Below are 16,254 nucleotides of genomic sequence, written 5' to 3' on the forward strand. Positions count from 1 at the left end.
CGCTGCCCCCCCTCCTAGCTCTTCTCCACAGCTTTGTGTTTTCTTTTTTTTTTTTTTTTTTCTTGAGACAGAGTCTTGCTCTGTCACCCAGGCTGGAGTGCAGTGGCACTATCTGGCTCACTGCAAGCTCCGCCTCCCAGGTTCACGCCATTCTCCTGCCTCAGCTGCCCAAGTAGCTGGGACTACAGGTGCCTGCCACCAGGCCCAGCTAATTTTTTTGTATTTTTAGTAGAGACGGGGTTTCACCGAGTTAGCCAGGATGGTCTCGATCTCCTGACCTCGTGATCCACCCGCCTCGGCCTCCCAAAGTGTTGGGATTACAGGCTTGAGCCACCGCACTCGGCCCACAGCTTTGTGTTTTCAATGCTTCTTCCAAAACACAAATTCACTACGCTGCTCGAACCTCTTAATTAAAGACAAGAAATTCCAAGAGACCTGTCCGGGCAGATGTCAACAGCCTTGCAGCTGGCTGACCCAGGAAGATGGTTGCCTAACTTGAAGACACAGGACAGGGCCAGATAGGAGGCCTAGGGCGTCTCCCACCACCTGACGCCAAGCCCAGCCGCCACCAGGTGGAGGAGGGTAGCCTAGAGTCACCAACCTGGGCAGGGCTAAGGTAGGAGGTCACCAGGTCCAGAGCCCAGGACTGTCCTTGACATTGGGGGAAGCCTGAAAACAAGAAAATCAGGGGCAAGCATCTCGGCTCAGTCCTGGTGCCACCAGAATGGGAGAGAGGTGGCCCACTCAGACCCCAGGCATCAGTCATCTTCCTTCTGGGAGGCCTGTGTGACCCCAGCACAGCCAGGCTGAGAAGCCGCACCCCACAGAGGGCAAGGGGACTTGCTCACACGTCTCAGGCCCAGACAAGGACCTCCAGTCACAGGGGACAGCATGGAGGCATGCAGGGTGTGTGGGAACCTGGGTCCAGCTGGAGGGGGCCAGGCTGGGACTGAGCAGGCCTCCACCCACCCCAAACCGAGCCAGCGAGAGGATGACAAGTGGGTCTGACCCAGGCCTGACTCACACCCGAGGAGGCCCCGAGCTCGAGACTGCACCAAAGCTGCCCAGCTCAACTGCAGGTCTTGGGCAGCAAGGCCAGGGGTAGAAGGACAATGGGGCAAGAGGGCAGGGCTGGACAAGGGGGCAGCAGGGCCAGAGCTGGGCAGGGAGTGGGGGCCCAGAGGCAGTCTGGGCTATTCACTGTCACTGCACATATCAGCGCAGACGCTATGATCATGACTTAGCAAAAATGCCCAAGAGTATAAAAAACGAGCTAAGAAGGGCATATACCAAAGTGAAAACTGCCACATCAGAGGATGGAGGCTGTGGACAGCTCCTCCTCTGTCAGGCTTCCATGTCCATCATGTCATCTTCCCCAGGAAGCATCCCCTCCACAGTGGCCATCCCCATGAAACCCAATGCCCGGGCACCCTCCCCCAACTCAACAGAGCTGGTCCAGGGCTGGCAGGTAGGAGGAACAACACAGCCCTGCCCCTACGCCCTACTGGGGTAAGCAGGGCTCCCTGTGAGGCCTGAGGAGGGGCCCCACCCAAAGCAGCTGGATGGGCAACAGGTGGGTCCCCATCAGCCTCCTCCTGCCAGCAAGCCCCGCCTGCCTGGGGAAACTGCAGCCGCTCAGCTCCCTCAAGGCTGACAGCAAGTCCTGTTAGCATCAACCACTCAACCTAACTCAGAGGCGGGGCAGTTCCAGCTCAGGTGCCTCAGGCACCTAAAGGGAGGAGGGAGCTGGGCGATCCTGAGGCCCAGAACCACCGGAGCCTGCAGTCCACCCTCCTCAAGCTGCACCACAACCCCTCAGGCTATGCAGGTCCCCACTCAGCCCCTGGCTGCCTGGGTGTACAGGACAACATCTTGTATTTTCCTGTACCTCAGTTTCCTCCTTAGTAAACTGGGAAACTTTACTGAGGGGGGAATCACAGCACCTCCCTCTCAGGAAGCTGATATGCCTCTAGAGTATACAGTGGTGCCCCACTGACGTGAGCATGGTCATTTCTTAATAACAGCACTCTGACTTCCTCTAGGTCCCCCACAGGGACCAGCCTAGCCGGATCTGACCTACACATGCAGCACCCGAGCCAGGAATGCACGACCTCACACGGTCGTACAGAAACACCACACAGGGCCGGGCAGTGGCTCATGCCTATAATCCCAGCACTTTGGGAGGCCGAGGCAGGCAGATCACCTGAGGTCAGGAGTTCGAGACCAACTTGGGCAAGATGGTGAAACCCCGTCTCTACTACAAATACAAAACTTAGCTGGGCACGGTGGTGTACACCTATAAATCCCAGCTACTCGGGAGGCTGAGGCAGGAAAATCGCTTGAACCCAAGAGGGTTCCAGTGAGCCAAGATCACACCACTGCACTCCAGTCTAGGAGACAGAGCAAGACTCCCTCAAGAAAAAAAAGAAACACCACACAGATCCAGATGGAGTCTCCATGCAAGACCACTGGCCCTAAACCTTCAGAAGACAATGCTGACAGATTTAAGAACAGTAATAATAAAAGGCAGAGGGACTGTTCTGGATTGAAATTGACATGACAACCAGACACAACACGCAATCCTTGACTGGCTCCTGGATCCCTTCCCTAGGAAGCGCAGTCCACCCATCTGAGACCTCACTGAGTGCCTCAGGTCCTATCCTGGAGAGCCTGGAGCACGGCAGGAGGTGGAGGTGATGTGGGAGCATCCTCGTTCCTATCAAGAGACACAGGCTGAAGTACTCAGGGGTGAACTGCAAATGGGTCAGGAAATCACAGACACAGATATACAGGAGAGTGGTAAACACTAAAAACTGGTAACTCCAACTTCTCTGTTGGTTTTTCCAAAGTTTTCCAAAATAAAATGTTGGGGCTAAATGAAAACTGGATTGTTGGCAGAGAGGAAAAAGCTTTGCCAGGGTTGGCACAGAGGGTAGGGAGCTGGGGTGGCCACACAGGAGGGAAGGAAAATCATCAGGGCCCACAGATGCCTGGGTGTGGGAGCTGTGGACAGGGAGGAGCCTGCAGATGCAGCGGGCATGTGTGCTGTGCTGTTCTCTGCAGGCCCAGGCAGAGGAGGGCTCTAGCACACACAGACACTGACGGTCTTGGAGGGACAAGGTAACCAAGACAGACACAGCAGGCACGCTCCACCCACAGCCCGCCACCCCTCCTGACCAACAGAAACCCAGAAACTCACTATGCCCAGCCCCAGAGAACAGATCATAACCTGCTATACCAATCAAGCTTTTCCCAGATACAAGCACAGTTACAGTTGGCCACACAAACACATGCTAACCAAGGAGACCAGAGAATCCCTGGTAAATATTTCTCTTTATGGATTAAAATATGAACAAAGCCACTTGAAAAATTGACCTTTTGGCTGCTTGGCCCCCACCTAACCACCCATTTGTTTCCCACCATCAAATGTGGTTGTGATGCCTGGAGCTGTGGCAGCCCTACTGTAGCCATGAGGCCAAGCAAGACTAGGGACAAAATGCCAACATGGATGAGGACAGAAGAAACAGAGAGAAAACCCCATGTCCCAGCTGATGTTGCTGAGCCACCTCCAGGGCTGTCATATGGCCATCTCCAGATTCCAGATTCTGAGTAGGATCAAAGGTCAGCATTGCTTCCCACAGTCGGCTCACAGCTGAGAATTGTCCCATCTCCCCCACCGGAGAGCAAGCACACACAGTGCCCAGAAAGCAGGGGTGAGGGGCGGATTGGGGAGAGTGAATACCAGAGGGAGCCCGTGACCCTCCACTAACAGTCAGCCTGTTAACGCCCCTCCCCAGAGCCAGTCCTGGCTTATAAGATAACTGTAAAATGAAAGAAAAAAAGGAGGTGGCCCAACACCTTCCCCCTCGCACCCTTCAAGAGCTTCACAACACAGTTGGCATCGTAAAGGCTCTGAGAAGTTCCTCAACAGCAATGCCTGTCTGACCCACCACACCCCAAACACATCTAATGACAGCACCCCTTCTGCAGCCACCCTCAACAAAGGGTTCAAAATAGCACCAAGACCAGGAACAAACCTCAGAACCATGGCCTCTTGCAAAACGATAGCTTTAAAGACACTCCAGAGACAGATTCTAGAAGTCGTGACACCCTGAACTGCAGCTGTATTTTTAAATGCTATACATGTGTAAACAAGACCTAGAAGGTCCTATTCAAAAATAAAAGCAGTTGTGTTCACCTGGTTGGATTATGGTTGATATTTTTTTTTCAGCAACATCTTTTTTTTTTTTTTTTTTTGAGACAAAGTCTTTACTCTGTTGCCCAGGCTGGAGTGCAGTGGCGCGATCTTGGCTCACTGCAACCTCCACCTCCTGGGTTCAAGCGATTCTAATGCCTCAGCCTCCCAAGTAGCTGGGATTATAGGCGCCCACCACCACGCCCAGCTAATTTTTGTATTTTTAGTAGAGACAGGTTTTCACCATGTTGGCCAGGCTGGTCTCAAACTCCTGACCTCAAGTGATCCACCTGCCTCGGCCTCCCAAAGTGCTGGGATTATAGGTGTGAGCCACCGCGCCTGGCCCATTTCTGCAAACATCTTTAATGTAGCTGTTGCATTTTTAAAATTAATCAACTATTTTTAGAGACATTCTAGATTTATGGGAAAATTGAGCAAAAAGTAGAGTTCCCATACACTCCCTCACACCCACACACAGGTTCCCCTATTATTAACATCTTGCACTAGTGTGGTACACTTGTTATAACTGATGAACCAATATTGATGATTAACTAAAATCCAACATTTACACTTGGGTTCACTCTGGGTGCTGTACATGCTATGGGTTTTGACAAATGTATAATGACATGTATTCACCAGTAAAGTATCATACAAAATAGTTTCACTGCCCCACAAATCTGCCTCTTCATCCCTCCTTTCCTCTAATCCCTGGCAACCACTGAACTTTTTTTTTTTTTTTTAACTGTCTTCATGGTTTCTCGTCTTTTCCAGAATGTCATCTAGTTGGAATCATACAATATGCAGCCTTCTCAGATTGGCTTATTTCACTTAAATATTCATTTCTGGCTCCTCTCTGTGTTTTCATGTCTTCATAGCTCATTTCTTTTAGCACTAAATAAGATTGCATTGTCTGCATGTGCCATAGTTTGTTTATCCATTCACCTGCTGAAGGACATCTGGGTTGCTTCCAAGTTCTGGCAATTATGAATAAAGCTGCTATAAACATCCGTGTGCAGGTTTTTGTGTGGACCTAAGTTTTTAACTCCTTTGGGTAAATACCAAGGAACGCAGTTGCTGGATTGCATAGTAAGAGTGTGTTTAGTTTTATAAGAAACTACCAAAAGACCTTCCAAAATAGCTGTACCATTTTGCAATCCTACCAGTAATGAATAAGAGTTCCTGTCACTCCACATCCTCACCAGTATTTGGTGTTAGTGTTCTAGATTTTGACCATTCTAGTAGGTGTGCAGTGGGAGCTCATTGTTTTAATTTGCAATTCCCTGATGACTTATGATGGGCAACATCTTTTCATATGCTTATTTGCCATCTGTGTGTCTTCCTTGGTGAGGTATCTGTTAAGCTCTTTGGCCTATTTTTTTAGCTGATTGTTTTCTTATTGTTGAGTTTTAAGAGTTCTTTGTAAATTTTGGATAACAGTCCTTAAGCAGATGGGTCATTTGCAAATATTTTCTCCCCAGCTGTGGCCTGTCTTCTCATTCTCTTGACAGTGTCTTTCACAGAACAGAAGCATTTAATTTTAATCAAGTCCAGCTTATCATTATTTTCTTTCAAGGACTGTGCCTTTGGTGTTATATCTAAAGTCACTGCCAAAGCTAGGTTTATAATTTTGGATTTTACATTTAGGCATATGGCCAATTTTATTTTTTGTGAGGGGTGTAAGGTCTGCGTCTGGAATCATTTATCTGCATGTGGATGTGCAGTTGTTCCAGCGCCATTTGTTGAAAAGATGATCTTGTCTCTATTTTATTGCCTTTGCTCCTTTGTCAGAGATCAGTTGACTTTATTCATGAGGGTCTATTTCCGGGCTTGCTATTCTATTCCATTGATCAACTCATCTGTTCTTTTACCAATACTGCACTGCCTTGACCACTTTTCTTTCATTCTTTTTTAAAAATGTTAATATAATTTAATGAGAGCCAATTTAAATTAGAAGTCGTAATCAAGTATTCTGGGAAATGCTTAGAATTCAATGCTCCAGGGAAGAGAATTGGATGTGAAAACTCTCAGAAGCAGGAAAACTTACAGACAGTGTTCAGGTTGCCAACCTCCAGCGTCCCCACTCAGTCCTCTCCACCCAGCTGGGATTCCCCAAAACACAGCCCTGAATTGTCTATGGTCAGAGGCAGATCCTAGCTTGCTTTTCAAAAATCCCAGCTGCTGCCGTTCACACCCTTTTCCTTATCTGCAGCTCAAGCACTAAGGCAACAGCGGCACAGGTGCCCACAGCTCCCGGGTGGGGAGACAGGCAGCCTCGGGAACCAGCCTCCACCTGCTGGCTCGGCTTGCTCTCCACATCTCTACTGGAGACAACTGTTTATTTTGCAGGGGGAGCAAGAGGGGTGAAAAGAAGTTGACCTGAGGCCCCTGTGTGCTCAGGTGAAACACATTTCTCTCAATAGAGCCCCCAGCCATGAAGGGCAGCTAACACCATCCACACTGCACAAAAGGGTAAACCAAGGCTCGCAGAAACAGGTGCCCTCCCATGGCCACACACTGGGAACATGGCAGGGCCCTCCTACCCCTGGGGTATTTTGTGTGCACCAGGTCAGTGCGGCTGGGACCTTTGGGGCGACATCCTTCCTGGCTTTGAGGCTCCCAAACCCCCCTTCCCACCATAGCAGGCAGATGCTGATGCCCCATCACGGCTGCACAGCCAGGGCGGACCACAAGGGAGACCCAGACACACGGCCCAAACCCCTGCTGGGCCAGGTCAAGTTCTTCTCCATCAACGAGGTGACCTAAAGCTCCGTGCCATCACCTTGGGTGTCTTCCAGCTGCAGCCTGAAGCCAGACCCAAGCCACAGGCCCTGAGAGACACCTACAAGATGACTATGGGCATAGAAGGGCTGCAGCTCCCAGCTGTCCTGGAAGATGAGGGGCAAGTCCAGCCAGCCCAGGACCACTGGCCAGCTCCACCCAGACCGTGGATTCATGGTGGCCAGCAGGGCCCAGGGGTGGGAAGAAGGGTAACTCCCAAGGGAAGGGACAGTTGTCTTTAAGGTGCAGCACAGTTCCCAATTTTGTCTTAGCACCTAAAACTCGGAATCTGCTGCCCATTGTATGAATCATGTTTTGAAACAGTTCTGGCATCCTGGAGCACCCTCCTGTCCTGGGCAGCCCCTCTGGGCAGGGTAATGAGCTCCTCCCTCTTGGCCCCCCGAGACACAGTCCTGGCCCATCCCTGCACTCCTGGGGTGGCTACCCAGGCTCCCAACTCAGGATCAGCCTGGGAGATCCCACTCCACCCGAGGACCACCCTTGGCCACCTACAAAGCACTCAGATTAAGCATGTCCCAAGCCAAGCCCTGCCCTTCCCCTAAATCCACATTTCCCCCTCCCCCTCAGAGGACAGCAGCCACATCCTGCCAGGCCCAAAGCTGCTGCCACACCATGATTCCTACCTTCTCTCTCTCTTTTTTTTTTTTCTCTTGAGACGGAGTCTCGCTCTGTCGCCGGGCTGGAGTGCAGTGGCGTGATCTCGGCTCACTCAACCTCCGCCTCCCGGGTTCAAGCGATTCTCTTGCCTCAGCCTCCCGAGTAGCTGGGACTACAGGTGCCTGCCACCACGCCCAGCTAATTTTTGTATTTTTAGTACAGACGGGGTTTCACCATGTTGGCCAGGATGGCCTCAATCTCTTGACCTCGTGATCCGCCCACCTCGGCCTCCCAAAGTGCTGGGATTACAGGCATGAGCCACCACGCCTGGCCTTTTTTTTTGAGACGGAGTCTTGCTCTGTCGCCAGGCTGGAGTGCCAGTGGCACGATCTCAGCTCACTGCAACCTGTCTCCTGGGTTCAAGCGATTCTTCTGCCTCAGCCCCCCAAGTAGCTGGGATTACAGGTTCCCACCACCATACTTGGCTAATTTTTTTGTATTTTTAGTAGAGACGGGGTTTCACCATGTTGGCCAGGCTGGTTTCAAACTCTTGACCTCAAATGATCCACCCGTCTCAACCTAAGTGCTGGGATTACAGGCGTGAGTCACCGTGCCTGGACGATTCCTACCTTCTCTACCTTCAGATCTGATGTAAATCCTGTGCTCTCCACCTTCAAATGCACCCAGAATCTGATGCTTCTCCCCTCCCCGCCGCCTCTATCCCACCCAGTACCAGCCCTGTAATCTTGCACCTAGACAGTGGCAGTCACCTCCCTGCTGGTCCCCTGCCTCTAACCTCATCCCCAACTGTCCCCAAGGTGGCCAGAGAGATCCTGTCAAAACCTCACTCCACTCCCGCCCCTCCTCCAGCCTCGCTCAGAACTCCCCAACCTGCCCAATACATTTCCAGGTCTCACAGGCTCTGTCTCCCACGGCGGTGACCTGTCCTGCTCACTATGGTACCCCAGGTCTAGAACCAGGACACACGTTCAACAAATGCTCACTGAGTCAACATACACACAAGCCTGCACTGTTGAGACCCAAGCACAGGCCTCTGGAACCTTCAGGAACATCCGCTCCCTCCCCTTCTCTTGATGCTATCTTTTGGCTAGCTGTCCATCAATAAAGCTTTACGCAACCTCAGAGTAAGCCCCCAGCTGTCCCCGGAAATGACAGGACAGGGTGGGGGGATGCAACTCTCAGGGCCCACGAGATCCTCCCGCTGACCTGGAGCTTGTCCTGGACTTGGTGGCCACTTGCTTCCCAGAGCCTGACACAGTCATGGCACTGCCACCAAGTCTAGGTCCTCACAGTCCAATCCAATCCAGTCCTCCGCGGGGGTCTCCAGCGCAGGCCTCATCTTGCACCTCCTTGGCCTCTTCCAGCCCTGATGTGTCCCAGCCCCTTTGTCTCCCTTGCTGTAAGATGGTCTATAGACTGTCCCCATCTGGGTCTGTCTGGTGTCCCAGTGGCCACCTCTAGGTCACCTGGGTCTGTTATATCCTCTGGAAAAGCAGCCGCCTAGAGGAGGGCCCAAGATCAAGCCTGGAGACGCGGGTGACCCGTGAAGCAGCCAGGGCACGTGTGGACATTTGCGTCCACGTTTAATGTGAGGAAAAATAAGAACACTGACCCTCAGCTGCCCCAGCCACATCCCAGGCACTCCGCAGGGCCTGTGGACACAAATGCAGAGGCAGGATGTTTCTGCCACCACGGAAGTTTCCAGTGCTGCGGGAGGGCATGTCCAGCTGCCCTGGCAGACCTCCTAACATGCTGACGAGGAATGAGAAAACACAAGCTTTGGCAATGGCAAATGGCATGTGGGGGCTGGCCCTCCACACATCTGAGCCAGTGCTGGGGTCCTCCCTCTGGGGCTCAGAAAGCAGCACAGGTACGCTTGAGTCCCATGGTGGCCTGGTCCTGATTCAGCTCAGCCAGGCGCCCACACGGCACCACTGAGCCACAGGAGCACCTGCTTCTAGTAGAAAACAAGCTGTGGTGCCTCAGCCTCAATGTGTCCCCCATGACGGTGACCTGCACAGGCTGCTGTCTGTCATCGCTGCTGACACACACCTCGCCACCACCACTCGGGGGGCAGAAGCACCACTGAGAGCTTGGCGCCCACATTTCTGCCCCGGTGGGAGGGAGGGAAAGTCCGTCTGCACAGGCCTTTCAGGGAGCTAGCGCCAGCCTTTTTTGCCAACTAAACCAAAACCATGGTCAGCATGGTGCAGAAAACATCTCGCCCAGGAAAGCAAATTCAGTGCTGGCATCCAACTGATTTCAAATTACAACTCTCCCAATAAAATTAAGCACTTCAGAGAATTTTTAAAAGGGGTGACCACCAGCCAAATCGGGTCAAGCCTTCTGATTGTCTTGCCCCAGTGAGTGAGTGCCATGCACCTCCTCTGTGCCCGGCACTGGCTCGCCCCCTCGTCTCCTCTTCTCCCCATGTCAGCTGGGTCAGGGCTAAAAGCAGGTGAGGCTGGCAGCCGGGCCTCTAACGAGAGGCCATCGGTGCAAAGCACGCAGGCTCTCCAGTCCCCCAAACCCTGGCCTAAGGCTGCGCCCATGACATGCAGAGCGCCTGCCTAGAAAGGTGATAAGGATCCCACCTGCACGGGACGACGGGACAGCTCAGCACTGGCACTGGCGGGGCTGCCAGCGGCTGGGAGAGAGGCTGTCGGGTGGCTGGGCTGTCCTTGGAGGATGGTGGGGGGACCACCCACTTGGCACAGGCCATACTCAGCGAGTCTCCTCCGGCATCATCCACTCCCAGACCCAGGAAGATGGACAGGACACTGAGACACCCGGCTGGGGCAGGACACATCGTTCCTTGAGCCCTGCCCCCTCTGGGCGGCACCAAGCAGCAGCAAGACCTACTTTGTAACTTTCTGGAACTAGAAGCAGCGCCCCCACCCTTAGTCCTCTTTAGGACTCCACCGCTCTCCCAGGGCCCAGCAAGTGCTCTGAGCTGAGGATCAAGGAATGTACATCTCCATGAAGTAGAAAGACCCCCATGCTGGGTGCAGGCCCCAGCACCATCTTGGGAAACTCAGGTTCCAGCCCTGCCACAGCAGCTCAGAGGCAGTGGCACTGAGATCCTAAGATCCTGTTTCCCCTAAAGTAGGGAGTTGCTGACAGGGAGGCGTCAGTGTTGTTAAAGGGGGTGAAAACCAAGCTTACTCCAGGTCCCCAAGGGAGACACAGCAGAAACAGGAAGGGGAAAGGCAAACAGGCTGCCTCCCTGGGTCTGAGTTGGCTATGTTTTCTCAACCTGGGGACCTGTGGCCAGCTCAAAGGTGGCAGCAAGTGAGAATGGGAGCCCTGAGCCACATGGAACAGTGTTGGTCCAGCAACGTGGGTAGCCAAGAAGGGCGAGGAAGTCACAAAAGCTCAACACCAAAAGGAGAAGGGAACAAGATTGTGCTGACCCAACAGAAGGTGGCAGAGCAAGGGGTGGCCACAGCACCACACCAGGCACCTCCCCGTTGCTGTACTGTGGCCTCACCACCCCCTAGAGGAGGGTCTTGTAGAAGGTCAGGCCAGTGATCCAGATCAGCACCCCCAGGGTAGCCGGGCCGGCTATGGCAGGTGGCAGACGCTCCCAGAGCCGACACGGAGCCCCAGGCTACCCCGCACCCTCTCTGACAGTACAGGGGTCTGTGGGGGAACCAGGGCTGGCCAAAGATGACCACAGGAACACAGGACATGTGGGCAAGGAGGAAGGCGGTGGGATTCTGGTGTTTTACTTCCTTGTTACCATAATGTGTTCTGCTGCCAAGAATAAAAGTTTATTCAAGAGAAGAATGACAGGGAGGTATTTTAAAATGGCTTCCCCCACAAAAAACAGTGCAGGTTCCAGCTTTGCACATCTGGAGAATTCAGAAGGTGAAACACCTCACTGCCCTTCGATGTGAGATAAATAAATATTACCCTCTCTACAGAGTTCTTTCAACACTAATTTATCAAAGGAAATCAGATGTCCTCTAAGCCAGGCTTACTAGGTCCACATGAAGGCGTTTCTCCCGTCTGGCAGGGAACCCTGAAAAACACAAGTGAGGCCCACTGGCGCCTCTCAGTTCTCCAGGGAGGCCCCCCAGTCTGTGGAGGGCAGAAAGGGGAACACAGCCCAGGCACCTGGACAGACTGCAGGTGCTGCGGGAGTAGGGGAAGAAAGGGATAGAGGCCAAGAGCAATTCCAAGAAGGGCTCCTGGCTGAAGGCAACATCCCCCTAGACCCTCCCTCCACAGTGTAAAGCGTGACTCCCAGGAACCCTCCCCATGCCCAGAATGCTAGGGGTCATGTGCAGGATGGCATCTCCACACTGTGGACTAAGAGAGCCCCTCACGACACAAAGCCAACACACCTAGAGAAGGAGCACCCACCTGTCACCCTTCCCTGCTCAGTGAGACCTAACCCCACATCCCACCCAGGAGCACACTCCCCTCGCAGAGTCCAACGCCCCTCCCACAGCCCCTGATCTCCCTGCAGCCCTACACCCCACCCTCTTCCGTTCCACACGCCCACCAGCCCCTGGCCCATACCCAGGACATCACACAGGCAGCCCCATCAGTCCTTCCAATAGCTCTGCACAAAGTCAGCCTACACCATTCGACACACAGGCAGGGGCCCTCCTCCCCTGATCCCACGATGCCCTGCCATCTCCTCACTGGTGACCTTGGGGGTTGTTCCCCTCAGTCCTCACAGTTTGTGATGAGGAGACTTCCAGCACAGCCCCAACACACACCAAGTTCTCAGCAAAGGGGGCTATTCTAAACAGGTCCAGACTCCCTCTCATGGAAAACCCTCTCAGATCAGCACAGAGAGAGCTGATCCCAAATGACACACATCGACTAGGGACAAATGTTGGAGGTACTTCTTTTGGGGGAGATGCAGGGAAACCACAAGTTTGGGGCACCAGTAACATCCTGGCAAGGAACATCAACATATAGACAAGAAGCATATAGACCAGAAGCACCTCTCGGTTGCTGTTCCCACCTAGAGTCAAGGAGCAAGAGACCCCTGGACAGAGGCCAGGCTCCACCCCATGCCTGCAGGGGACAGACCCAGAGACAGAATCGCCTGCGTTTCCTTAAAGGGAATGGGAACTAACAAGCTCCAAGAGTCACATGCGCCTGCGATGCCTCAGCCAGATCAGCAGGCTCTGGCTGCCGAGGTCTAACTCAAATCCAGCCTACTGCAGCACCCCTGTTCCATCCACCACCCTGCAGAGGCAGCATCTGAGGGTGCTCGGGTCAGAAGGGCAAGAGCAGGAAGACCACTCGCCAGAATCAAGAGTCGTCTCCCCTTTCAGGCCCTCTCTTCTCTCTGCTTTCCCTTGCAGCAGGAATGCCCAGCACACCCCAGGACCCCCAGATCACAGCCCCCTGCCCCACCCACCGCCTTTCCTGTACCATCAGAACCTACAGGACCATGAGGGAGGGGAGCTGTTCAGTCCCTCCTAAGGACCTCACACAATGCCACTGACCCCTAACTTGAAAAGCCACATCTCCAAGGCAGAACCAAGGGGTGGTGGAGAGGCAGGTCTCTGGAGCTCTTTGTCTTGGGAGAAAGGCTGACGACAGGTCGACACCCACCGAATTATCCAGGCTTGCACACACACGCAGGCCACCCTGTCAGGGCCGGAGGATATAGCAGTTAAATCCCATTTCTGAGTCAAAAATGCAAGAGTCCCGCAGTGTGGCCAGCGGCCCTAGAACACAGCTTGCCCCAGCTAGCCCCAGCCCCGTTTCAGGCCTGGACTGGACAGCCAGCTAACTTTACAGGCCAACAGAGTACACTTACACCTCCAGCCGGCACTCTCCCAGACTGGCTCACGCCTGACAGCTGCCCACCTCCAAGGAGGGAGGCCTGTAAACACCCCCTGGACAGGCATGGCCTCTGCTTCCAAGGCTGGCCCAGGACAGCTAGGGTGGCTTTTTATATAATCTTGCAGGGCTGGGGCTGACACCACGGTGATGGCAGGATTATGAAAAATGCATGCCCAGAGCCTCTGCAGCCAAGAAAAACCCCCACCCGCATTCTGCATGACTCGGTTTTAAGACCTCTCACACGTCCATTTTGTGAACAAATGGAGCTCTCAGAGCAGCAGAGGCGACTAACCACACTTCCAGGCCTTGCCCAGCTGTCCCCAGAGCTCTACCAGGCACCACGTCTGGGTCACAGGCCCTGGGTCAGAAGAAGTCTCTGCAGGTATCCCTGCTGGGGCAGCCACGGCTTGCTGGACACAGGAAAGTACTAATTTATGGGCAGCTCAGAGCCCCCAAAACACTCTGACTGCACACACCTGGCCTTGAAGCCTCCACACTGTTTTGCAAAGACACAACAGTCCAGACTCCCTGGGTCATTAAAGTAGGTCATCGGGACTGGAGAAGCAGCAGCCTAAGAGACACAGCTTCCGGGGCCCACTCTCCAGGGCCCTCTCTACGCCCATAGCGTGCACACTTACACCAAACGCACAACAGAGGCCTGCCCTCGCCACCAGCTGACTCACAAACCGCAACCTGCGCACGGACACAGCCAGGCCCCACATGCCGTCCGCACACCTGGTACGCATCCTGCCAGCCATCCACACAGAGGGTGACACACATGGAGCCCCGCCGCCCCCAGGGCTTCTTAAGGCCAGGCGCAGGAGCAAGGACGGGCCCAAGGACGCACTCGCGGACAGACCCTGCGGAAAGCCCCCTGCGGGCTGGGGCACCCTCACCTGCAGCTCACACCAGGCCACCTCCACCCAGGTCTCCGTGTCCAGCCCCTTGTAGACCGTCTTGAAGGAACCGCGGCCCAGCTCGATGTCGAACTTGAGGAAGCGGCCGTCCAGAGAGGTGGCCACGGCCTTGAGGTCGTCCTCGTCGTCCTCCTCCTCTTCGGGCTCGTCCCGGCGAGTGCGCCCGGGCTCAGGTTTCGCCTCCGCCGCCCCCTCATCCTCCTTCCTCACGGTCGCCGCCGCCTCCTCCCTGGGGCCGCCGTCGGGGGCAGGCGCGGTTTCGACAGCGGCCGCGATGGGGTCCGGGCCGGGCTCCTGCGTGCCCACGGGCTCGGGGCCGGCGTCCGCGGGGGCTCCGGGGGCTCCCGGCTGCGCTACCGGCGCTGCGGGCGCGGGGGCGGCGGGGCGTCCGCGGGCGCGCTCCGCGATGAGGCGGCGCGTCTTGCAGAGCAGAAGCACCCGGCGCTGCAGGGGCTGCGGGGGCTGCGGGCCCGGCGCCTCGGCTGCCTCCAAGCCCGGCGGCTCCTCCTGGTCCGACTCTACCACGCTGCGCCGCAGGAAGCGCTGGGGCCCCGGCCGCGCCGCCTTCGCCCGAGGCTCCGCCATGCCCGCGGGTCCCGCGCCGCGCCCGGGCTCCATCAGCGTGCCGGGGGCGTCTCGGCGGCCGCCATCGCCGTCCATCTCTGTGGGCCAAGGACACACAGGCCCGCGTGAGCGCCGGCCCTGCCGCACCTGCCCAGGCCGCCGGATGAGACAGCGCCGCCCTAAGCCCGCGCCCTGCCCAGCCCCGGCCGCGGAGAGAGCCTGCGGGGGCCGTCTCTGGGGACCCTGGGAAAGGGGGGCTGCAGACGGGACCAGAGGCTTGGGTTGGGGAGGAGGGGTCCGTGCCCTGCTCAGCCCCAGGCTGCGGAGAGGGACGGGCCTGTGGTGTCCCTGGAACCCTGGGAGAGAGGACCTGCTAGGGTGTCCCTGAGGGCCCCGGAGGCCGGCAGAGGGATCTCGCGCCCTGCCCAGCCCTGGCCCAGGAGGGTTCTGCTAGGCTGTCCCGGAGGCAGCTGTAAAGGGGATAGGGAAGCCCGGGGGTGGGAGGAAGGCAGTGGCCCGGCGGCGGCTCCACAAAGGACGCGGGCCCGGGGCGCGGGAGGGGCGCGCGGGGAGGGGGCTGCAGCGCCGCGGCGCGCACACAAAGGCGGCGAGCGGCGTTGGGGGGAGGCTCGGCACTCACAGGGCGAGCGGACGCCGTCCATGCCCGCGGCCCGGCGGCCAGGGCGTGCGAGGCGGGAGAGATCACGCTTCGAGGACGGGGTCCGAGCTCCGGGCGAGGTCCGCGCTGGGGTGGGGGCCGTGGCGCCGCTCCGGCTCCTGCGCGCTGCTCTCTCGGGCCGGGCCACTGCGGGGCCGCGCTCCCGCGTGCTCCTGCCGGCTTCGCGCGGCTCCGCTCCCGCACCGGCTCCGACCCGGCGCGCGGGGAGGGCGGGGCTCCGTTCGCCCCGCCCCGGACCGGCGCAGGGGGCTGGGCCTGGCACGCCCACCTGGCTGCGGACGGGCTGGCGGACGGGCTGGCGGACTGGCGGGCGCGCGCGGCCACCTGCGGGCCGGCTACCTGGGCTCCCACCCCCGGTTCTTTGCTCGAGGTAGCGCTCCTGTCCTCTGAAGTTCTTTGGAACGCCCCGCAGGGCTGTCAGCTGCGGAGGACCCCGTTTGTTCCTGAGAGGAGGCAGCAGGCTCAACGCCTCAGCACGCCGCAGCCAGGCGCGCTAGACCTCAAGGCCCTGTGCCAGGACAGAATGGGCAGGCTAGGAAGAAAAGGACCAGGGGTACCGCCGCCCTCGGGAGCCCAGCCTGGGGCTAAGCCTGGTGGGGGTCAGCGTGTCCTTTCCTGCCCTCACTTCACCACCAGGAACCATGAGGACCTCATCATCACCCAGGGAG

General features: G+C 56.3%; 1 protein-coding gene across 23 annotated transcripts in view; it reads right to left on the reverse strand.

The window, feature by feature from the left end:
- WNK2 (WNK lysine deficient protein kinase 2) overlaps window positions 1–15,794 on the reverse strand; it is a 140,922-nt gene extending 125,128 nt beyond the window's left edge. For 12 of the 23 annotated variants that reach the window (XM_055091748.2, XM_055091747.2, XM_055091752.2 and 9 more), the window contains exons 1-2: window positions 15,548–15,783; window positions 14,323–15,005 (exon numbers count right to left, since the gene is read on the reverse strand). In XM_055091748.2, coding sequence (XP_054947723.1) covers window positions 14,323–15,003 — 681 coding nt within the window. In that variant the 5' untranslated portion in view covers window positions 15,004–15,005; window positions 15,548–15,783. Of the gene's footprint in view, window positions 1–14,322; window positions 15,006–15,547 lie in introns of all 23 variants that reach the window. The other 11 variants (XM_055091758.2, XM_055091757.2, XM_034967754.3 and 8 more) reach the window with 2 other exon arrangements.
- Window positions 15,795–16,254: the final 460 nt, after the last annotated feature.

This window comes from Pan paniscus, chromosome 11 (assembly GCF_029289425.2).
Source record: "Pan paniscus chromosome 11, NHGRI_mPanPan1-v2.0_pri, whole genome shotgun sequence".
NCBI classification, from domain to species: Eukaryota; Metazoa; Chordata; class Mammalia; order Primates; family Hominidae; genus Pan; species Pan paniscus.